Genomic DNA, 25704 nt, shown 5'->3' on the forward strand with positions numbered 1-25704 from the left:
GTCGTTATTGAAACAGTTTCAAAGACTGCAATAAAGGCTTCCGCTGTCTCAGACTAGTCGTGTCAACTGCGGAATTAGTCCGAGACATTCATGGTTGTCCGGTATCTAAAAGTAAAGCGCCCTGGATTAGAGTGCACAGCAGACACAAAGCCGGAGCTGTCACTGTGCTATACCTCCACCACAACAATAAATTATTTCATGGTAAGACAGTGAAAGGGATAAACAAGGTCTTATCCATAAACACACCTACTTTGCACGCCACGCAAACAAAATCGATCATGCAACTCAGATGAGGCGTGTTTTTATGTTTCAACTTGACTTTAATCTGCTCCTGGCACTATAAACTGAACATATGACAATGTAATTACAGAATATGGTTCCAGTGAGACATGCAGCCACTCTCCTCTCTCCATGCTCTTGCTCCTTCCCTTCCTAAAGGACAATGTTATCACATCTAGTGTTGCTGTGGCTGTGAAATTCGTTAGCCAAGAGCGAGCAGAGGCACAACACCGGAGCCTCTAGTGTTTGAGTCCAGGCCAGGAGCCACTGACTCCAGTATGGAAAGCATCTAGTTTTGATGATTGCGTATGCAGTCGGTGGTCTAATAGGAGAGCCCCTTTGCAGGTAATGGCTGGCCTGGTTACAAGTAACATTAGGTAGCTCCTTTCTCTTTCTGGCCTTTTCTTAGCTGGTCTCATGCTCCATTGCTCCCTAATTGGGTCAGGGGAGACAGAGTAGCCAGTCTCTGGTGCTTTAGAAGGCCCCTCAGAGATCTGAAAGTTTCATGAGTCCCCACCACCAGTGGGAATACAGCCACTGCCATTGTTATTAATAAATGGACCCATTTTGCAACCAAGGCAGTTTTTTTCCCTCAACCTTTTCACTCTCTTTCCTTTCTCCCTCTCTCACCCTCTCCGTCGGGCCAGGTTTCTCTTGTGCATTAGAGGACAAATTGCATGAGATGCAGACGCGGCCCTAAAACTGCCCGCCTGACATCTTCAAGTGACAGTGGTCCACATTGTCTTCAAAGCAGAGATGTGCTCTTGGCCTTACAAGCTAACATTATCACCAATTGACAAAATCCAGCCAGATCCAATAACTGACATACGAATATGAACTTGAGTTGGGCAAAGCTATACCGACAACATGAAGGGGAACAAAAATTCCACACCACACATTCCTCAAGTCCAATTGACCTTGAATGAGTTGGAACTTTTGGTAGCAGCATGATGTTTAAGTCTTGGATTATCAGCTCTATGTGTCAATGTCTGCAAATGAAAAATGAGTTGCTCTTACTGTAAGTTATTGGGTATGACATGCGATATTTGCATTCAAGGTGGGTGAGATCAGCTTTACCTAGTTCTGTGATGATGGGGATGTTGGATCCGGTGGTGACGGAAGCCTGACGCACAAAGCCATGTACTGGACTGCTGTCTGGAGATGACCTGTCCATTCCAGGAGGCGTGAAACCTGAACACAGTGGGAAATAAAGAGGAACAAAGACAACCGGATGTCAGTAAGAAATTGCCTCTGCCCTACAAACACAGATGGCAGTAGCTACTAACATTAAAGGACTTGGAATTCTCAGATAGGAGGGTTATAATGTCTTCCTTTCATGATTTTTGGCTCATTATTTTTCCCAGAAAAAATCATTAGAACATGAATGTGCCTTTGGCTGCATCTGTGCAACTCTATCTGTCTTCCTGCCTGTTCATACACTGTGAATATTTATGATGAAATCAATTTAATTAAATAATTCACAATAGAACACATTTAAATAATGTATAAAGAATAGCCATGGCAGACAATTTAGCTACAGATGTCACTGGTCTGCGACATGTAGTTTTTAAGAAATTATATATTTCTATGGCATAAAATGATTGTATGGCAAAATAGGTTTTAAAAAGTTGGACCCCAGCCGTAACTCTAACTTACAGGAAAAAAAGGAAAAGTTGTCACTGTTTTTGGGGCTTTGTTGGGCAGTATTGTTGACTGCATTATCTTCTGCATGAAGAAAAATAATGTCCAAGCAAAAAATGTGCATCTCATGTAAGTGTGCCTTTCCACAGAAGTATCATACGCATAAGGGCATAGCCTGGAACTCTGTATCAACACCATTATACATAGTGCATGTCAGCCCAGTCAGCATGAATTTGTTGATGTGCATTTTCTGTGTCATTCAAATGTGTGGATTGACAGAAAAAAACAGAGGAAAAGGAGGAGGGGGAGATGGCTAAGTGAACAAGGCGTCTGCCTAAAAACTGCAATATGGATACCGTGCTTTTAAGGGTCAGCTAAGACATATTTAGCATTCACGTCCCTCCATCAACGGACAGGCATAAATTTTATATGTTGTTCATTTTGTTACGATAAAATTGGTGAAGTGGATCCTGAAAACCTTTTATCGGAAATGGCGTGGCTCAGAACCATGAAACACAAGTGCAAGTGACAGGACTATGAATTCACATGACTTCACATTTTTGCATTTCCTCAAAGTGACAAGTAAACACCTTAAATCTGTAATGCTATATGCATAATGCATCAACTGTGTTTTGACATCCATCATTTAGTGCTGACTACAGCAAAATACCAGCTTATAGTGCCACCACCAAGGAAACATAATGCAGGGAATATATTCAGGTCACAAAGTTTTTTAAAGGATTGCAAATTCTCCATGTGTATGTATTTGTATGCGTGTGTGTATTTGTATGTGTGTGTGCGTATATGTGTGTGTGCCTTCCCTGTCAGGAAACTCAATGAGCTGCTTACATTACAAAAGAGATCTTCCAGCCCTTTGCAACAGAGAAGACACCAAATGGTTTACTACACAGCAGGAAGCACACACTGAACTGAAGCATGGATAATCATAACTCTTGTTATACCAATTATTGAACTTGGAAATAGCAGAGGTTTGACACTATGAGTCAACCGGGGAGCACAAGCTCAGACAGTGAAAACATCATTTTGTCGATGTCCATAAAGGATGAGGTTTACTCCACCGGAGAGTGACAGTCAGTGTTTGGATACTCTGCTCTTATTGTATCATAGTGAACACGGAGGCGGCGTGGATCAGTAGGAGAGCAGCTTCCGTTCCGCGCCGTGTGTAAAGCAGAAAGTGATTGTTGGCGAGAACAGGGATACACAAGGCCTACTGCTGAGCTGCTTTCAAAGCCTGTTAGCTCACAAACAGCTCAAAAGTTGCAATGTGAGCTAGTGAGCTCCAAACAGAGGACTGTATGTCTCTCAAAGACAGAACCAGAGCACTGCGAAACTTAAACACCTTTCATCGTCAACTTCATTATATTCTTTTTTAACCCTTAACCTAACCATTTCAACATGAGGGGTGTATGACAAAACACTTGTTACTCTCTTTATACCATTAAACATTAAGTCCTTGGGCACAAAAAATGCTAATTATGCTGTGTGCATCCTCATCATTAATTATTTATTCTATTATTTTTTCCATTTGGGCTTTCATTATCTATTTACTGTAACATTTTTATAAACTAAGTCATCATTTATTTCTCAAAGAGTTTGAAAGGCAGCCTGATCAGACACACCGTCTCCTCCTCTGGCTGCTGCTACTGCGAGGCTGTAACCTCGTCTGTTCAGCTACAGTGTACAATAGACAAGTGAGATCTAGGTTACATACCCCCTTATCCCTGTAGCCCCCCGGGCACAGCTATGCTCTGCGGTTGACTACATGCTACAGCAGCCGTGAGAAGCTCTCCCCCAGGAAAGCACATGTTTATTTATTCATTTGCACCTTCTTGTTTTAAATTCCACAGACAGCGTCTGAATGGGAGCATTCAGGGAGGAAGGAATCCCCAAAGCAATACCTATGATACAATTGCAGTGTTTGGATATGTGCGTATGCTTCCTTGTCTATGCATGATTGCATGTCACTGTGGAGTGTATGTGTGTTTTCTAAAGTGAAGTATTTATAACTGAAATGGTTGGTTGATGTAAGACCCAATTATTGATGACAATAGGCTCCATCCATCGACCTTGGGAGAGGATATAGGCTAGTGGGCTTCATAGTGAGGTGGCTTTCTGTGAATACGGCTCCCCAGAGCGGCACGCTCTCAGATTTACCCCTGCTTATTGTTCCTCGGTGGCACCGCTATCGACAGCACATCATTCACTCAAGGCTGGAGAAATAACAGCATTGGCATTCTCCTAAAACATGTGGAAGTGCTCTGCACTAAAAGTAATGGCCTCTTGGACCTTCAACTTTGATTTGTATTTACAACAGTCAGTGTGGTGGCACTAAATAGTACTGAGCTCGAAGCATGTCATGCCTTTCAAGCTAATCATAAACTGAGGATTACCTGTTTGTGGATGTGCATGGATGGATCGCGCTGGCGTGAATGTCTGTTTGTGTGTTACGTGCACAAACACATATGCGCAGGCATTTAAACAGGGAGGTGTGTGCGTGCATGTGTCGCTGTTTTGTTGTGACTAATGAGGAGCAGCTGAATTGGCCTGCCTGGTGATTTGTACTAGCTGCTTAATGATGATGAGGCCTGATGGGATGCCAGGTTCGTGTGTTTGTCTGCAAACATCAACAATCTGTTCCAGACGATCTGCCAGACACCAGATCAGGGGGAACAACATCAAATGACACAGTCATGTTGATTACATCATTAAAAAGTATTATCAAGGAGGTTTAGCAGCATGTAATTACCAGGGAGAAGCTTGAAATCATCAGAAAATTACGTGGAGTAAACACTCTTCAAAGACTTGATGAAACATGTGCACACGTCTTCAGGATTTACAGTAAAGTCCGTTTGCAGATGTCATTTGCTACAGTATGAACTCGAGTATTTCAATTAATAGCAATTTGCAGACTCTGTTCTTGACAAACTTCATCCCTCCCTCCTGTTACCCACCACCCTCCTCTCCTCCTTTCCATCTCTGACTACTGTCTTCCCTCCCTGCCACAACCTGTCCCCTTTGGGCAGCAGTGCACATGGAGTCTAATAGGACGATCCTTACCTTGGGAATTAGCCTGTAAGAGCCCGATGCTGTCATCAAACTGCATAGATTTGATGTTGAGTGATGCCAAGATGCATTCCTTATCCTGCAGTGAAGCGTCTTCGATATTGTTCTGATTGGCTGACAGTATTACACACATGTCGCAGAGGTTGATGTTGACAGCCCTTAAATCTGCCCGACTTAATGGTGTACCCTTCAGGGTGAGGAGAACAGAAAGAAAGAGCAAGACAGAGAGGGAGAAGGCAAAACGCAGAGAACAGACAGACATTGGGGAGAGAAAAACAAATTTAAGAAGTGAGCAGAGTGGAGCTTTGGGAAATTAGCTAACAAGTATTCTTGTTTTGAGGCGATGACATTCCACTGATCTAACCGGGCACTGGAGAATCAGAGACATGGACTAATCTAAAGGCTAGCCTGCGCTGAGGGCTGTGTTTGGGATTCTCCTCTGATCATCAGTCAAGCCAGGCCTAACAAGCTCTAAGGCAGCGAGCCACGCCATCTGTGACGGGCACTGCAGCTGCAACACACATAAACTCCATTTTGGATATGCAGGATGTGTCACTGCTCTGGATGAAGGGGGCTGACTGAACTCTCGCAGAGTGATCATTCAATTGAGTAATGTGTGATCAAATCGAACTGACAATCCCTCTCAGTATTTCAATGTGCATGTAACTCGAAATGTCAACGCCTCGTTAGCTGAAGAGAGATTCTGGTTAAGAATCGGCAGAGAGCTGGTGCACTCACAGGTAAGATGGAGACCTTGGGGAAGTTGTGTAAAGTTTCCCATTCTCTTCGCAGGTAATCCAAGGAACCCACAAAGACTATAGGCTTCAACTCGTGGTAATGGAAGTTACTGGCTCTTAAAGGCATCACCAAGTTTCGCAGCCCCACTAAAGCGGACGTGACATCCCCAAATATACAGACCACTACATGGCCGCTCAGCACTGTCATGGAGGCTTCACTCCGGGTCTGCAGGGAACAGAGGGACACAGGGGGAGGGGGGAGGGAGAGCAAAGAGAGGGGATTAGAAGGAGTGCAGACAGAGAGGAGAGGAGAAGACACACAGAGACAAACACAGATCCACAGAACAGAAATGGGTGCTGTTAACAGAAAACTGGGTAATAATGTGCATGAAGTAACAAAGTCTAGTTTTAGCAGCCTTCAGAAGTGTCTTATAAACTGTTATAAACCCATGTTAAATAGTTTGTTAACCAAGTATTCAGTTAAAACAAACATATCCACCATTAAATCATTCTACTGACAGGCTGTGACATTTACATAAAAGATTTGGTTAACTACTATTCTGTTTATAAGCAGTTTATTGGATAATCAGAAATAGGATTTTACAGAACAAAAACAAAACGTGTCTTTTTCCAAAGGGCAGTTGATTCAATCAGGCTGAGAAATGAAATGCAGTTTGTAAGATTTTAGGCGCATACAGTATGTATGAATAGCACCCTGTCATAAATCAGAGAGGTATAAACAAAGCTTCTTGAATTGTATGAAGTTTGTGTCAAAAAAAAAAAGAACAATGCAGCGCTCTGCTTTCAAGATCTGTCGCCCAGCATGCCAGCTTGATGTGCATTTTATTGAGACTTTGGGTGTACGTTAAATAAACTAAACACTACTATGATAGCAGCTGGTTTTGAAACTAAAACTGTGTCTTTGTTTATTGGACACATGAGGTAGAATAAGAACATCAAGGAGCAGCTGCTGCAAACTGGCTCTTACTCTCAGTTGGTTGCCTAATCTGGTGGATTTCACATTTCTAAATATCTTCTCATCTAGAACATTTTTTGGTGACCCAACAAATGCAGGAATTTTCTTCAGCCTCCCATAAATTAAGTAACAATCACAATCTAAGTTAAATATTTCAGGAGTGAACAGGTCAGTGGTATATCAGTCGGACAAAAAAAAAACATTCAGTTGTATAGGTGAGTGTGCCTTCTGTTTTACATTTAATTTGGACAGGATTAACCCTGCCCAAACACATTACACACTAACCTAAATGCTTACAAACTGCCTTGTTAAAACATCTGAGCAAAACCATGCGTGGAGAGCTGAAATGCTGTTCACAGATCCTTGGAGGATATATATAAAAAAACAATAAACTCACCTTGAAACAACAGAGAGGCATTGAGAGAAATTTCAATACATATTAGTATGTGATTGTGTTGCTACAATATTGAGGGGAAACCTTTGCTCCTGAGCATACTCACTTTCTTTATTTAAGCATATTTCTATCATATGTTAGGAGATTGATGTGACAAAGCTCTCGTCCCACTCACCAGGATGACTTTTTCGATGTCCTTTGATGGGCACCAGTGAAACATCCCTGTCGAATCATACCTCTTCACGTTCATGTCCATGTTCTCAATTTGTTCATTTCCAGGAATGAGAAGGGGGTCGTGTCGACTGAGAAAACACAATGACATATGCATGTTTGACCAGTTTATGGAATGGCCGCAGCCTTGTTGTTAAAGCGGTAAAAGATGTTTTTTGATACAGGTCCACCTTTTAAAACAACTTATTAAATGTCCATCATGTTCTCAAAGTGTTAAACTTTTTAACTGTAGCCCATAAATACCATATCATTCCTTGTCCTTGATGTCAAGCTCTCAGAAAACTTAAAGACCCTGGTGCTTGTAGTGGTGCAGAGGAGAACAGCAAGACGTGAGTGCTACTGACTGAATGGCATGACAACACAAGGCCAATTACCAGCTTTTACCCTCTCTTCCAGTTCCTGACGCCATGCGGCGCAAATAGTAAACGCTCCAACAGGCTCACACCTTAAATATTTCAGGAATTTGCCCAATCACATTTTGCCTGATGGACATTAATGTTTCAACAGCATGTCACAACCAAACAGACTAATCCACAGCAGTGGGCTGCTGAGTTTTATCCGGTGTAACACTGACCATGAAAGGGCTCCTGTCAGTCCTGTTCTACTGCCTCTCCTGTTCATGCACTCATTCTACAAGACGCGTTCTCACAGTTTCTCTGAAGGAAATCCAGCAAATTTCATCCAAAATGCTGAGTCAAGATAAACTGCAAAAATTTACTGCTGTTCCTCCGTTAGGGTTGTTTGCTCAGCAGCAATGCAAATGTAATTTATTTACAATCCAACCCAAATAATAAAATCCTTGGTTGAAGCAGCACTATACCAACTCCAAAAACAGAGAACTGCGGAGAGACAGACATTTGAGTAATATGGGAGAAAACATCTCAAGAATTTGACATACATCTCTCTCAGTATCACTCTCTCTATCCTCTATCAACACTGTCATTCTCTGACAAGGCTTTGATGTCGTCTCTTCCTTCAGCCTGCATTTGGGTTGCATGCCAACGCAGGGAAAGTAAAAGTATAAAAAAACAAAAAAAAAACTGTCAATTAGCCACCTTCTCTCTCTACCTCTCTTTCCCCCTCTTCCCTCTATCAGTTAGTGCAGGTGATAATAACACTGACAGCATTTAGTGTTTTTACACTCAGCCTGAATCTTTCATCCAGAGCTGCGTGTCGCGCCAATCAACTCCACGGAGCCCCCATCACTTCAATCTGCTCAGCTCTGCTCGCCTCCACACGGGCTGACTGGCGCATGCAGGCGGGCTGCCGCTCCACCTCTCTCTGCCAAGACAGCTATCTTTCACAGAGCTGTCAACGGTGTGACTGGCAGCCTGTCACAGCCTCCACACACCTCCTCCTCCCTCTGCCTTCTCGCTGCCTCGGGTTGAACCTACCACAAGGCTCAGGGAGAGCAGACATGACGTCTGTGCCACAGTGCCACGCCCAAGGGATATCAGCTGCAGATGACATCTCCTGCGATTGGATGCATGTCGTCAGTCATGACCCATCAGAAAGGTTTGTGGAGATGGTGTTAATGCCATGGTGGCAATGCAGCTCGTTAGCACAGTGACACGTCGGCTTGGCGACTGGGAAATTAATAACACGGCTGTGCTGGGGATAGGTCAGCTAGGATACAAACTGTGATTAAATGTCAGCCTTAGTGCTTATAAAATTCAACTAATAATTTAGAAATAAACTGAAACAATATTTAGTTATCTACTGTAAATTAAATTTGTGTACATTATTTAAGGAGTATTTGTTTCATTAAAATTCCCACGTTAAATTTCAAAATTAAATAAATTTATTTATGCTCAGATTGCAAGACAAATATTTCCCCCTTGCAAGAAAGTAGTATTTTATCAGATGCGCTTTTATATAGGACAAATATTTCTCTTACAGCATGTCTCACTCCAGTGTCTCACCCCCTCGCTTTCTTCCTCCCTCCCCTTAGTATATATTTCAAACAGAGTTGAGTTATTCCAGTGTATCACTCTGCAGTCACAAACTGGGGATGGGCGTGCTCCCCCAATCCCCCTCTGCCAGACTACGAAGGCAGCCTCTTGCTTTGAAAATTTTCCCCATCATGCAAACTGACAAAGGCATGCTTTTCAAAAGCCCACAGCCAATCTGTTGATCATTATTTATTTACAAAGGCCTTTGGGCTGCAAGTCCTGTAAAAATCATACTTGATACGTACGCTCGCTCTCTTGCCAGCTCTCTACTGTGTTTTCCCCCTCCTTGCTTGTAGAATAAAGCATCCCTAAGGCTACCTCAAACAATCACTTTTCATTGTGCATAAAATACACCTTGTAAAGCACAACTGTTTAATATATATGGTGTTATATGTTGGTGGGGGCAGCTGCGAAGGGGGGCTGTGGACTGTGATGGGTAATTTGATGTTTTGCTGAGGGCAAAGACTTAGAAAAAAATCTACACCTATAACAGAGGACCTGTCATCCCAGTACCCAAGAGCCAGCAGAATACAGAAGCACCCCTAAAGCAGAGAAAACTTTGACACCGCTTTGAAGCGTTTTCAAAACTGAGTAAATAACTCACAAGAATTATTATCACTGCGAGATCAAAGCAGAGATGCATATATTACATGGCAAACGGGGACCATCTCCTAAGCAAAAAAGGAAGAGAAGAAAAGGTTTTGTGCTTTAAGTTGGGCAAACTAAACAGCCTTTTAAACAAGCAGTTAGCTGGAAATATGCCAATGTCTACTTGTTTTTGTAGCCGTTTTTCTCCCTCTGAGCAAGGGCATTTAAAATGATGCTCTGTTGCAAACTAGACTGAAGGGTATGACTCTGTGTTGGGCTAATGGTTTGGCAAGTGCGAAGGCTTATTAAGTGCTTGTTTTCTGCAGAACCGAGGGGGAGGCCGACAAGCACTGGACAAAATCACATAGGCATGCCAGTGTAGTAGGAGGAATGCTGCCTAAGGGAAGCAGGACCAACATACAAAGAGCTCCACTCGAATGTAAGGAAAATACACCACGGCACAAATAACAACTAAAAACAACCATATATACTGCACAAACACAGAAATAAAAAAGTTAAAACTACAGAAATTAAAGAGCATTTGGATCATACACTAAGTGACAGAAATTAAACATTCATGCACTAAATTCTACAGAGTTATTTATTTTCCTACACATTTCAGAAACAGGACTGCACTGTAGGCTACCGCAGCTAGACCGCGTAGACACACAGTGACAAGTGTGTGTGTGTGCGTGACAAAAAACACGCAGCTCCCTCTTTAGATTTTCCTACTGTAAAGTCATAAAGATGATGACCATAACACTCACTATCATTAAGAGACAAGCAGTGGAGCTATGAGTGTTCCTGTCCTGTTAGATCTCCAGCAGCACCATGCCTTTATCCTGCCGTCCCAGCGCGCACAGCTCGGCCTCCCTGTATTTTCCACACTGTCGTGTAGCGAACCCCGCCTCGCAGCCAGAGGAGCACAAAAACCTACCCCCTTTTATCTTTCAAAATCAATTAACAGCAATTTAATTCCACGGGACAGGATAAAAGGAAGGTAATATTTGAATTCATATTTGATTGTGATGATACATCTCGCATATGGCCTTAAGTACCAGAAACAGTACTCACAGGGGTTCCCACAATAGAGGAGTAGCCTGAGGGCAAAGTAACCATGCAGGTCCCTCTGATTGGTTGCTGGTGTCATTAGTGCCAGCATTGTTTAAGGAGTACATGTGGACCAGACCGGAGGAGGTGACAGCTGGGACTTTAAAGCCAGAGGAGTTTTCAAATGGCTCCTCACAGCAGCTTTTCATGACAGAAATATTATTTCAGCTCTATCATTAACAGCTGACAACATGCCATCCTAAACAGCCAGAGCCTAACAGGGCACTTCTCCTCTCTCTTTCTCTCACGTAGTTTCTTACCTCCTTCTTCTGCCATCCTTAATTTGCCCCCTCCCATCCATCCAAACTCCCACCATCTCACCACCAGCAGCATCCGCCTCTGAAGTATCTCACACGCATCCCTCCATCCTTTCCTCCCACCCTCCCTCCCCTTATCTGACTTCCTCTCACTCCCCACTTGAACGACGGAAAGAGAATAAAATCAACGTCTCTTACCTCATCATCTTGGGCGAGCAGTTGGGTGAGTTTCGCATCCCTCCGTTGCGCTGCTTTTTTTTGGGCGAGAGAGTTGATGGATGCTCGTCTTCAACTGCAAACACATGCACAGAATGTCAGAATAGAGACAGGTGGTTGGGAAAGTGTGCTGGACCTGACATGAAAATAATTAATTAAAAAAAAGCCAACAATCAATCAATCAATCATTGCAAACAAAAAAAAACTGAACAGAGGAAAAGGAAAATTAATAATTCAGTGTCAAATTGAGAAAATATAGAGAAAGCATTAGTAACGGACAATGGTAAATCTGAGAAAGGCAGGAGAAAACCACGGAGAAAAACCAATTTATGACCTGAAAATGTCACAGAAGGCTCACATCCCAAAACCCCCATACTTCGGCTCTTCTAAGGTGCACTTTTACAGGGCTGTCGGTAACACACTACTGCATCTGTTCAGTAAACCTAGTAAATAGTGCAGGTGGTTGGACCACTAGCAGTCTGCATCAGAGTCACCATGCTTACCTACACCATTAATTGCCATGAGATGGTACAGACTGTCATTGTCAGTGGGGCACGGGCAAAAGCAATGACAATGAGATAAATAAAGGTTATGGAGATGGATCTTGAGAGGGTAGTTTTTATTGAGAAAACTACCTGAACCGCACCCCATCAGTCCAGTTTGTGCTAAAGCAACGGCTCATCTACAGGTCCTCCATGCCAAGAGATCATTTTGCACTCAGCGCACATCATGAAGGACAGGCCACGCTAACAGGGTGTGAATTAGTGTACTATGAATATCGAAAAGCAGCTAGTAAATGCACATCGCCCTGCAGTAGACGAAGGTCAGGACTAGTTTTAAAAGTTTAACAGGAAAGTAAATTATTTATTTCCGATTAAATATTCCATTTTTTGTGTTTGATGCCTCAGTTTTAAGTGTTTGTAGGACGCTGAGCTATAAGTCACAACAGAGATTATTTTGATCAGATTTAAGTTCAGTTTGCTGTCAGCTCTTCTTTGCTGTGTTGAGAAACAGTAAAAAACAAAAAACAAAAAAAAACCCTGTTTTTCAAACTTTGCTTAAGTCCCACTCAGACAGAGAGGACAACAAAGGGCAGCCGCAGTGAGGCCAGGCCCTATTGTCTGAAGATTTCAGTCAATGTAACAGTAGTCTGATCTTCACCACTGTCTGTGAGTTTCATGAGCGTTCAGACAGGCACCCAGAAACTCTTATCCACTCTGCACTCTCTCAGCGCAAATGCCAAGTGCACCGTCACTTCAAACCTGTATTAGTCCTTTGGTTAGAAATCAATAACACAGCATGATATTAGTGCAAATCAATGTGCACGCCGCAAGCCGTGACTATTCCAAGCATGCGGAATTTCATTATTGTCTGAGCACCCATTCTAGGCTGTCACCTAATTCTGCTAATAAAAGATAAGAAATATGACTCTGCCTTCTGATAAAATGTCATTCTCTGACATTTCCTTTATGCAATTGGGCATTCGGAATAGCTAATATCACAAGCACTTTCCACTTTACAAATAATTCTCTCTCTAATTCTCTTTGAAAATACCACATCAGAAATATGCATTCCTTGCCATATTGTTTGACACACTCCTCCTGGTTTAAACTTAATTTGTTAACAGTGAAAACACAAAACTTCTCACTTACACACAATATCCCACAATAAATACTAATACTCTCCAGCCACAAGGTAATAAAAGCCTTTACAATATTTGATTAAAATCTTTCTTTTTCCTCTCCATATGTCAGTATCCTCACAGCTCACAAATCCTGCAGCACTTCTGGAAATATAAACTGATAAACAGCTCTTTTGAGTTAGTTCTAAAATCACAGCTTTTAGTGCTCCTCAGTTTGGAAATCACCCAGACAGCAGCAGCTACTGCACTAGCAGGCAAATCTGTGCAAAGCAGCAGGGGCAACAACAGCAGCAGCTCTGGCAGAGTCAACTGTCATGCAGCAAACAAGACAAAATGAAGGGACGGGACAGGCGGGGTTACAGACTGATGCATCCCGCTAAGGGGGCAACCTACAGTGCCTACTGTGACTGAGCAGCATGGCATTACTGGAGTGGTAGCGGTATTTCACCGGCAGACTGCGGGCCCGGTTCAGCCGGCTCTCAGCCAGGGATCTGGCCACCACGTCTCCTGGGCCTGAGATACTGAAGCGCAGTTTGGAGGGGTCAGCCCCAGGCCCTGGCCCCTTCGGGAGCAGGCTTCCTTTACGGTTATTAACAAGGGGGATGTTGATTGTGCCTGGGTTGACCAGGGGCTCCTTGTTGGGGTGCAGGGTGTTGGGAAGGAATGCGTTTGAGGTGATGGAGGTGGAGGCGCAGCCGGTGGTTTTAACTGATCGGTTTTGAAAAGATGGTCTAACTTCATCCATTACTGTCAAACAATGGAGAATAAAAAGTGTGAGAAAGCCTGTGTTGTTGCTAATAAATTAGTTAGTCAATATAATGTTAGACTTAAATTAACAAGTGTTAAAGTTATTTTTTTCACATTTTTTTTATTTTTAGTTTTTTCTATTAGATTTCAGGGGAAATTGACATAATTCATAATTTCACTTTAGGATATTATCACGCCAAAACATGTTGGTAAATAAGACATGGGCTCACTAATTTGAAATAAATATGCAATAATTACTCAATAAACTGTATATGAATCAAACACTTGTTTCTGTTGAGGGAAAAAATGCACTTTTTTAAATTTGTTAAAGTGAAAAATTCCTGCTAATCCTTTATTTTTATTTTTATTTTTATAAAACTGGTGTTGAACCTTCATTTTTATTTAACATCTCTTATCTACTTGGCATACGCTCTAAGTGAAATGTTCACAGTGACATTTACTTTGCATTTGTGACAAACATGAATTAATTAGAAGCCTCTGAGTTTTATTTCTCGGTTGTGCTTCACTTTCTGGTAGAACAAAGCAGAGACATGGCTTGGCTAAAGCCAGTCAAATCCAATCAGACACTGTGTCATTTCAAGCATAACATGTGGCACAGTGCTCCTATTTCAACAAATATTAGACTGTAAGAAATAATTGATAATATTACTAATTCAAAAATGCTCTAACCATTAAACATTTATGGGATACATTTGAAAATGTGGTTTAATTCCAGACTAAAAATGCAGTCAACCTATTTTTTTTTTTTAACACTATATTTACGGTTGATAATTTGTCAGAACTTTGGCAACAATCACAGTGTCCGGAGACAACCCACTGTGTCTGAGAGTAAATACACAGATGTACACCTGATGTTCACCCAACCATCCCACCAATCACACACACAAACACACACACACAATCCAACAGACTGCAGAGTTAACCTGTGTGTTTGTATGTTCTGAAGGGGTCATGGCACACTGCAGGAAGACAACAGAGGGAGATGAGTAAAATATCTGGTTGTAAAGTTGACTGGGAGAGGCGGAGCCCTTTTCTCCCCTTTGGTGGAAGGGTGGTTGGTTGGTTGTTTGGAGGAGAGAGCATGCTTGGGTGGCCCCGGGCGATAAACAGACGTTTATCCCAGCCGTCAGCTGCCTCCTTGATTTACGGGGCGCCACCGATAGCTCCTGGATTCATCTGGCCCTTGTCAAACACGTGCAGCGTTAGAGAGCACTCACCCGCCCTGGCAGGTCCACTGTGCATCCTGAACAACCCAGACGGCAACTGTCCCTTCCTGAAATGCTAATCACATGACGGTACTGTCCTGTGTGCATGCAAGCTTTATCAGATCGCCATGACCCAATGTAAACTGGATGATGAGGCAGAGGAATAACAACTAAAAATGTTTACTTTTGTATGTGAGCTAAGCTGGCTTTGCCTTCACGGTGTTTGCTGCATGAACAAGCTTTGTTCTGCATCTGCATTGCAACTGCATGAAATAGCTTTTTAGGCCATGCAACTGTTGAGTGAAACTGATATTATGATAATTTCATTTCCTTTTAGTTTTGCTGAAGAGGCAGCCGCTATTTCACAGAGGAAACAAAAAAAAGCCTAAATGTTTAATAGAAACAAAAACAAAAACATTATACATATAATTATACAAATAAAATGTTAGAGGTGACAAATAACATTTCAAAACTAAAATTAAATCTTAACCAGTAGAGTGAAAGGAATGCATTTAACAATTATTTACCAAAGAATTACCTAAATTGCAATCAGCTTTGAATCGAACGCCAGCCTCTTTTTGACTCCCACTGTTCCCTGGTGTTGTAGCGCCATCTGCTGCTACATGCAGCACAATACAAAAAGAATATTTCATGGAACTACAAGGTATTATCAAAACACAAATGATTTCCTTCAGTTGCTAAAAAATACCAAAAACTACTTGAATTCCCTGTCAATATATGTTGAAATGATTTAATGAAAATGGGTTAAAAGAAACAGTTTGTCTAAGTTAGACATTGAATTAAACTGGTTATATAGTGAGTTTACTTCCACATTTGTCTCTACATTAGACACAAGACAACATCAGTATATTTTTAAGGGATGAGGGACAACAAAGAAAATACTAAAGCAAAGCATCGGTACTAATTATGTTACATGACATAATGAGGGGTCTAGAGTCTACACACAGAGCTGGAGCACAATGGAAAAGGACAGAGAAACACACTTACGTGATCTGACATATCCATTATACTTATATTTGGCTGAGGAGAATGCAAAGACAAGTGGCAGGTCACACAGAGGGAGAAAGGATGTAATGAAACAGACACATTAGGAAATAGAGACATCAATGTAAGAGCAGTGGATGGAAATGAAATCAAATGTAATTGTGACCAAGAACCATCAGTAAAAGTCATGAGAGCATGAACCAAAAATAAAAAGAAAGGTATAAATAATTACAATAATGGTGGTGATGATTTAACACAAAAAAGGCAGACAGGTGGATGAAATGAACTGTCCATTCTCAGTGTGAGCCATGCTTTTGGGAAAGTGTACTAAACCTGCAATGAGTCGTAACCCTTTTTGTAAAAGAAAAATTTGCTCTGTTTTTCATTCAATAAATACTCTGACTTTACACATCACTGTTTCATGGTGTCAAGCATTGTGAGGTCTGTAGACAGAACAAAAAAGCCACCATGGGAAACAAAGACAACAACTACATACTTGAATGCATGTAGACATCCAAAACACAGACAGCAGACACTCATTACTCAAAATAGCCAAGCCAACAGATACACTGCATGGTGGTTATCTGCAGCCCAGATTTCTTGCAATGTTTTTTTTAAACACAGGTTCAATACTACACCTTAAAAATCCTTATTTAAATAGGGTTGACGGATACAAATGCCAGCAATATTAACTATCTGGAAATGTATTTATCAGTTTGACCATGACTGAGGAGGTGCTGAAGACTGGTACAAATAGAAGCACTGGTTCAGTGGGCACTTGAACTGAGCTCTGAGCTGCTGACACTCCCCACTCTTTCCGAGTCTCTTCCAGCAGTAAAGGTCACAGTGAGGGCCCAGGGCTGGCCTATGACACAGATCCTCAAACAGGGACCCACAGTGGCCCTGGCATCTGTCTCTAGCAATCTGCCCGCGCTGCAGAGGCGGCAGACTAACTGGCTAGCATCTGGGGCGTAGTGAGCCGGCATAGGACAGAGGGTAGTGGGGGGGACCGAGCCTGCCTGGTGGACAGGAGCTGTCAGGGCAAGTTTGGTGACGGACCAGCAGGGCTGGGAAAATGAAAATGCAAACATAATTTCCGTGTCAGGACAAATAAGGTCCCCAGCAATGAGATGCAGATACACACACATGCACGGACACAGAGATACAAGTGCATGTTGTCACACACGCAAGATGTGCACATGCATGCACACACACACACAGCCCAGGGGGTCGTGGACAAGCCGAAAGCGTCCCCTGAGCTTGGGGTCCCCTACCCTTGTCCATGGGCCAGCTTTAAAGAAGCATCAACCTCCCCATTATATAAACTCTGTCACGTCTATGGCTTTTCTCTCTGAAGGAAGCTGGCTGGCTGTGATGATGATCAGGTGACAATAAAAAACCATATGTAACTCAAAGACCCGCCAAAAGTACCCTTCCGATTCTGCTGGACTACTAACAATAATTTCAGAGGTAGTATTTAAAAAAACTCTTGAAGACCACACGCACACACACATACATACACCACACAACAAGAAACTACATTTTTGTACTTTGCTATATTTACTGTACATATATAATTTACTGTACGCTTTGAACTATATTTTTTGACTACCCAAAAGAAACAGAAACTGCTCCACTGCTTTAACTGCAAAAGTTTCTAACTTGTGCTTATGCCTTTTCTTACTGTTTACCTTTGTAATTCAACATCTGACTAAATTGCAAAATGACTCCATGTATAATCCTTAGCAACAGAAGACTGCATCAATTAATTGGCTAATTTATCCCCAGCTTGCTGTTTGTGTAAAGGTTTACTTTTTCTATATCATCAAACATCACTTTACTCACTAAACCCCTTGAATCACTGCTTATTAAAATGGCCATTCATTAAAAAATTGCATAGTTAAAGTTTATAAAGCGGTGCGGAGGTTTATGTTTATGTCACCATTAAAAGAGGTGTCTGTATCCCACTGTGTATTTGTGTGGTCCAAGTGCAACATGCATCCGAACACAGGGTGAATTAAATTAAAGAGTGCGATCCAGGAAATCAATTATCCCAGTACTAGGGCCAGACAAATGTGGCTCAGATGTACAAGAGCATGAAGTCATCATGGATAAAGACGTCTTACCCTCTCAGGCTGGTGGAAAAAAAGACGGGAAATGGGGAGAGGAAATCCAACAATCCCTGACTGACAAAGCCCAATGCACTACTTCACTAAACTCACTTTGTTCAGACAAAGTCAGAGTCAAAAAGGGAAAGAAATCTAAGACAGAGGAGGCTTTCCTGAAATCCTACAGGGGGTTGAGGGAGAAGTGAGATCAGTAACCATGTAATGGCCAGTAATTGGTATCGGGGGATATCAGCGCAGGCCGAACTACAAGAGGCCAAGCCAAACTCATCATGGCTTGTTTGACACTAATCTAGGCTGAGTCGGCAGACGGTGGGAGAATGTTGAGAAGGAAATCAGATCTGTATGTCTGAACCCAAGGCTTTGATAGCTAGGCCTACTGCTGCCATGTCTAATTGACAGACAATTTAGTATTTCCTATCCACTCAAAAGGAAAATGGAAAAGCGGGGGATCTTCCAGGAGTCGCAGTCCTCTTACCTTTTCTTTATCAAGCCAACACCAATTTTTTTTAAGTTCTCATTTTGTCTCTCCTCTCTTTTTTCTCTCTCCTACAGTACCATCTAATCATAGACTGTTAAAGACTGCAGATACACTTCTTTAAGAATGTGCAAATCTTCTTTAAGAATTGCCAGAATAGTTTCACTGCTGAACCAGTATTCCCAATAAAAACATGTTTCAATATCCGTGCTCTGTTCCTCAGCCATAATGCTTGAAAAGACTATTGGAAATTTTCAAAACACCATTTCAGATGTGATTTTCTCTTATCTTCAACATTACATGAAACAATTTCTCCGCAAAGTTAAAGCAAAGGTTAAAGAAAGTGAAATAGCACTTTCACTCCTCTCTCTGTGAGTGCCAGTGTTATTTCACAAAAAGTAGATTTAACTGAAAAGTGTAGAATTGAACTGAAAACAGTGTTATCTGAGCTCTGTAATTGCCTTGTATGTAAAAAAATAATAAAATAAAATAATATTTGACAAACAACATTAAATTACAGAGTAAAACCTTAAGAATAAAACAAAATGTTCCATTTTACATACAGTACATCCTTACCTTGAAGACATGAAAACAGTAACAACAATCCTCCAAAATTGATAATATCACACAACTTCATGACTGATGTAGCATGCGGTAGCCACATGTCTAACACCTATAGTACTGAACAGTACAGCAGCACCACAGAGCCACACCACCACTTACCCACTACACACATTACACTCAAGAAATAAATCAAACTCATAGCGTCATAATGGGAAATGATAGATAGATAGATAGATAGATAGATAGATAGATAGATAGATAGATAGATAGATAGATAGATAGATAGATAGATAGATAGATAGATAATAGATAGATAGATAGATAGATAGATAGATAGATAGATAGATAGATAGATAGATAGATAGATAGATAGATAGATAGATAGATAGATAGATAGATAGATGATGATAGATAGATAGATAGATAGATAGATAGATAGATAGATAGATAGATAGATAGATAGATAGATAGATAGATAGATAGATAGATAGATAGATAGATAGATAGATAGATAGATAGATAGATAGATAGATAGATAGATAGATAGATAAACAAGAAAGTACTGAAAAAAATTGTTCGTAAACAAAATTATAATGAATAAATTCACATAAGCCACAGCTACGGAGTCACAGTGGACAGATCACACCATGTAGACAACACGGTACCTCTGCACGGTACAATACACATGGAGCACACACCACAGACATGTAACAGCATGTGTTGAGCGGTGTAACTTACAGGCACGTAAAGTGGTTGCGCAATCATGAACAGAGACAGAGGAAAGTGGGTAGGCCCTCTGAAGGGTGTCCATGTTACTATGTACACTGCCTGACATGCAAGAGCAGTCTTGCTCTGAACGGCCGCAATCAAAACAACATGCCAGTTTCATTCGTTTGTAGACGGACATCTTGGCTACAGTCATGTTTTGGGATGAGAGGAGAGGAAAATCAGCAGGTTAATGGCAAAAGGAGAAATATTCATCCAGGGGAAGTCGGAAGGTAACTTCATCAGAGAGTGCAAGCCTCCCACAGACTTGAGCCCCAATTAATTTAACACAGTGGAAGCACACGGATGTATCCATTCCTAAAATTCATCAAATTGTCAAATGATTTTCATTTTTTAAAATCGTTTTTTCATCAAGGAAAGGATCATAAAAATTTGGACATGCTACTGGTATTATATTAATAATAGAACGATATAAACACATATATCAGCGCATTATTCGTCATTCATGTTGATATAGTCTTGAGAGGTCAAGCTGTGTGCTAAGGCTGTCACAAGTCAAAAGGCAAAACTATAACAGTGGGAAAGAGGGGTGAGGAGAAAGGGGAGAGGGAGGGAGGCATTCAGGGAAAAGAGGCATGAGCAATGTTTTCAGCAGCAAACCTCATACAATGTTTCATACATTTGTACATCCTCTATCCATTTGGCTAAAGGAGTGGATCACGTACCTGTATCCCATCATGCAGCTGTAGCGGCACTGTCCAAGGCATCACACTACTCTACTGACTAGACTGGCCAATTCATGCTAGATTCAGACCTGCAGTTTCACTGCTCTACTCCCCAAGGGAAGCTTCACTCTACTGCGTGAACATGCATGAGCAGCCAAGAAATCATGCATTGTATATCTGTGATTTCTTTGTGTCCATTCAGAGTGAGCCTACGCTACTTTGAAAAGAAGAACTAGATCATTATATTAAAATACATTACTTGTCAGTCCAGTAGGCTACCCTTTGTATGGTGTGCCGCTAACACAATGCCAATGCTAATACTGTAGCACACTTCAGTATTCACCTACTGTCAGCCATTAAATTATTGCTTCTAATATTAATATTATATATTACTCATCTATCTATCTATTAATCTATTAAGCAGTTACTATTTGGGCTGTTTCTGTAAATAGCCTATTGTTTAATTCCACCCAACTAGGGGTAAAACTTGACAAGAAGTGGACAGTCTATGGTCTTTCAGAATCCATGCTCATCAGACTATTGTATCAAAGCTTTTCATTGATATTTCTTTTCATTTAAGGCGCTTTACAAAACTGGCAGTTTGGAGCCCAGGTGCTCTTGTTGAGGTTAGATTGGAAGTGAAAGCACATATTGTATAACTTCATAACTACTAGCCAGCCTGCAGCCAGAAATACTGTAAAAACATCTACTTAATGTCTATCTGTGTGTGTGTGTAACTGGTGTGTGAAGCTGTAAACCCCGAGGGAAGTAGGAATGGAAGTTCCCAGAGCAGCATCCTCTAGATTGCTGTGACTCTGGGCAGAAACAGTCCCTGGTCCCCATTCTCTCATTGCCAAGGTGCAAACAGACAGCAGACTAATATTGTCTGGCACCTTTACAGAGATGCTTTCAGCATCTTTGACTCTGAGTCACATTGGAAAATAAGGTCCTGAATGAAGTAATACGTTTCAGCCTCTGGCCAAGGAAAGAATGGGAAATGCAGATCATAACCCATGGAATGAAAGCATCAGGGACTGTTGCATCCTGTGGCATGCACATGTACTTTTTGAGCTTGTAATACGCATGCAGAAAATGTAGTTTTGGTCTCAGCAACAGGGGGAGGTAAAGAGATAACTGTTCACAGTGATGAAACAGTTTTGAGAGCATGGCAGACAAGTGCAGCAAGGCTTTCAGTTCATGCTGACATTTTTTAACTTCAGAGTTTTTGCTTGGGCATTCGGACCACAGTATATGTGTGTGACAGTGTGGATTACTGACACATGGAGGGGGAGCAATGGAGAACATACACAAGGACATACACATACACACGGACAATGTATTTGACTTCTGACTTCACAAATACCCAGATTCTGGCCTAAGATTAAAAGGTGTTCATTTCAGGGCAGTCCTAATTGGAGATTCAACATGACAGCTGCCCTGATCAACTGTCTGCATGGGTCTAATAAGTCACCATCTTTTAAAATTCACCAAAGGCACAACATACTCAAGCAGAAGCTATCAGGGCGCTATGTTGAATGCAAAGGATGTCCCAAAGAAAGCACCGTTCTGATAAATCCCTCTAAAGCTTTCAAATTCAGCAAGAGTGCAAGGAAAAAATGATACTGTTAACTCAACAAACATTGCACAGTAGAATCATAAAGAGTGCGGAGGACTAGTATCTCTCCTTAGGAATGGAGCACACAACTCTCACCAAACCCCAACTATACCCTGTCATGTGACACATTACATTAAAGACTACAAAATGATGAAAGAAACTCAGCAAGATGAATTTGTCAAACCCAGGTTTTGATTAATTCTATTCTCTTGACACACACACACACACACACACACATATTTAGTCCTTGCATTTTTGCTGAACATGCATCAGGGGATTTGAGTTTCCTCTACAGACATCACCATTTAAATAGTCATATTGACCCTGGCAGGGCACCACCATCTAGTGGCATTCTAATGCCATGACAATTAATACATCTTATTGCTAGTGGGCTTTTCACCAAGTGCAGTGAGTATAGAAAAAAAGAAAAGGGGGGGAGGTGAGGGGTGGGGGATGTGGGTGTCCAGATTTGATATGCACAAGACTGGTACGGTGACATTTAAATTCTGAAAGGAACTGATGATCTCTGAAACCTCAGACCCAGCTGGGCGAGGACCCAGAGTTTAGAGAGGGGCTGAGATCACAGGGAAGTGGGGCAAAGGGGAGGCCAGATTGTTTTGATTGTGTTTTGGCAACCTAGCTGGCTCGGGTTTGAAGAACTTCCCACAAGGACATTTCTGCTCTCTGAAAGTACAGCCACACACAAAACTTCCTTTGACAGAAAGCAGATCAATTCAAATCTCAGCGGTTCTTGTTCATTTTCTTCCCTTTGTGCAACATCCTCTAAACCTATGATTACTGTATGACATCTCAGATTTTTATGACATTCATTCTGTACTTTCTTGGAGCATGACGCTATGCGGAGGGTAATCATGGCTAATGACATAAGACTTGAGGCAGATTGGCTTTCAAATGCCAAATATGAGTTTGGTTTGATGATCAAATAGTGAGGAAAAATTGAGAGCTCATCGGCCACATCTAATTAAGACACATTCTATTTAATTATTTCCAACTACTCCGAGCAGAAGCTGCCTGGGCCAATGAGGAGGAGGACTGACGCTGGAGTGAGTGTGATTTCTGCTGTTTTGGTTTTGGTCTGGTCTGAGCACAGTGTAGAAATGAAAGGCAAGGAGAGGGATGCAGAAGCTACACTGGTACATGCAACATAGATACAGTTTACTATTTGTTGAAGAGGGAAAAAAAACACTTGCACTGCACTCTGGGTAATAGGACACCCATTTTCTTTTTACTCACAATAAATCACTACCAGTGAGTAGTTAAAATAAAGTGGCGTTTTCCAATGGCAGCAGGGGAGGAAATACATCAAAAGTGTGTCACTGGTCATAAAGAAACATGGGAAAAACAACAAAAGAGAACAAAACATGATAGAACAGAACATATTGTAGGACAGACTTCCATTGCAGTAATGGAACTGTCATCTTTCTAAATGCAACTCTCTTGTCGGAAACTACTGTAATAGGATAAAGCATAACGCCACATTCATCACCAGAGTCAGAGACATGAGGAAATTAAGAAAGCAAACAGAAGTAAACAGTTTATCTAAATGAAACCAGAGTGTGAAGGGCCTGTTGACTCTACTGAGCTGGCAGAGCAAAATAAATGTCTGAATAATTGAGATGACACTGACAAAAGAAGGGAATGGTGGGTATATCTTTTAAAACCAGGCTTTGTCTCTACTTCACTGCTTACTGTAATTCTCTGCGACCTTTTGTGGGAATATGGGATATTCACCTGAATTACTTATCCAGTAGCTAACATGTCCTGACAAGTGACTACAGCACATAGGTCAGGTTATATTCATGTGCTGTTCCTGCCTTAATGGTAAAAACAGGGGGAAAAATGACTCATGGGCCTTTTTACTGGCCCATAGTGAACAGTCTTGAATTTAACAATTAAGAGCACATTATATGTAAGCGCTGGACTATTCACAATATGGGAGCATTTGGCTTCAAAAAACATGGCTGAGCTCAACACTCTCAAATACTCACACCAAGCGCATTTATATATTAAGACAATATAATACAATAGGTAACAACCAATAATATTTTAAATATGATGGGGAAAAGCAATAAGCTTTTCTGTCATATTCATCCTCATCCTATACTGTCAGTTATTATCTATCTACTTTACTACAGTACTACAGTTTGCATAGATGACGTAGTGATCCAATGGATAATACAAAAAGAAAACACATTTATAGATGACAACCTACAATTCAACTTCAAAAAACAAAAACAAAAACAAATCTATAATCACATAAAACTCCAATTGATGTTATAAAAATTCAAATGAGACCAATATTTAACACTTCCCTGAGGGTATAATGGTGTGACAACATACGGTATATTACCTTTACAAACACAGTGCCACAGTACAGAAGAACAACGACAACAATGAGAGTATAACATTAGTGTACAAACTAGTTAAGCCTTAAGTATAATGAGACAGACAGACCCACAGGTGTGGGAGTGAGAGGAAGGGGAGGAGGGAGGCAGGGAGGGAATGTTTTGATGGGGCAAAATGAAGGATCGGCTATACTCACGTCGTTTGCAGCCACACTTCTTAATCCTCTTAGGGTCTGTGATGTCATCATGACAAGCTTTGCAGTAGAAAAAAGCTCTAAAGGCGACACAGTAACAATGTTTAACACTTAAAATGATCCATGTCCACTTTGCGTAACAGGTGACCAGTTGTTGACCGGGACGGCTGGATTACCTCTTCACTTCTTTGGCATCACTGGCGATAAAGAACCCCAGTGTTCCCTCTTGCATCTTGACATGGTTGCCCGGGTTGATGAGGATGCTGGGTAATGAGAGAAATAGACACATGACGCTCATTAATTTCTGGACAACACTCAGTTCATGCACACAACTTTGCTAATCAAGAGGAATGGTACACACACGTGGTGAAGCCCTTAATCAAGTGCTTGGTTTGCTCTTTTGTGTTGTGTCCTATCATAAACACACCTGCTCCTCTTAACTTTGGGGGCAATTTGCTGATGTGATACTCACACGGATGGACAGAATGTACAACAGTATGAGTGAATTTGAATTCTTTTCTTTACAGAATGGTACTGGATTGTCCCGGGGTGAGACGGGGGGGACAGAGAGGCACGAGTAAAGGGACAAAGGCAGAAAGAATTAAAATCATGGCCATGAAGTGGTTTTAGCCTCAGCACTCAAATACATTCATCTAGTCAAAAACAAATGTTGTGATGGCCACTGAGACATGGCTGTAGTACAGAGAATGTACAGTAAGTGTCATTATCTCGGTTAGTATTTGACAGTGGGATGCAAGGGAATGAACAGCTCTTTTTATTGTCGACTCGAGGCTCATTCTGCTAAGTGACTCTACTGTTGTCTAA

General features: G+C 41.5%; 1 protein-coding gene across 25 annotated transcripts in view; it reads right to left on the reverse strand.

Annotated features, from left to right (window-relative positions):
- Positions 1–25704, reverse strand: part of kcnma1a (potassium large conductance calcium-activated channel, subfamily M, alpha member 1a) — a 136499-nt gene that overhangs the window by 14624 nt on the left and 96171 nt on the right. For 5 of the 25 annotated variants that reach the window (XM_085799922.1, XM_085799926.1, XM_085799917.1 and 2 more), the window contains exons 17-23: positions 25056–25142; positions 24883–24959; positions 11448–11541; positions 7287–7413; positions 5743–5967; positions 4999–5191; positions 1357–1470 (exon numbers count right to left, since the gene is read on the reverse strand). In XM_085799922.1, coding sequence (XP_085656048.1) covers positions 1357–1470; positions 4999–5191; positions 5743–5967; positions 7287–7413; positions 11448–11541; positions 24883–24959; positions 25056–25142 — 917 coding nt within the window. Of the gene's footprint in view, positions 1–1356; positions 1471–4998; positions 5192–5742; positions 5968–7286; positions 7414–11447; positions 11542–13500; positions 13855–15618; positions 15700–16088; positions 16122–19991; positions 20166–23573; positions 23583–24882; positions 24960–25055; positions 25143–25704 lie in introns of all 25 variants that reach the window. The other 20 variants (XM_085799910.1, XM_085799912.1, XM_085799924.1 and 17 more) reach the window with 12 other exon arrangements.

The sequence above is a fragment of the Trachurus japonicus genome, chromosome 15, assembly GCF_045865225.1.
Source record: "Trachurus japonicus isolate A0001 chromosome 15, Traja_1.0".
In the NCBI taxonomy this organism is placed as follows: Eukaryota; Metazoa; Chordata; class Actinopteri; order Carangiformes; family Carangidae; genus Trachurus; species Trachurus japonicus.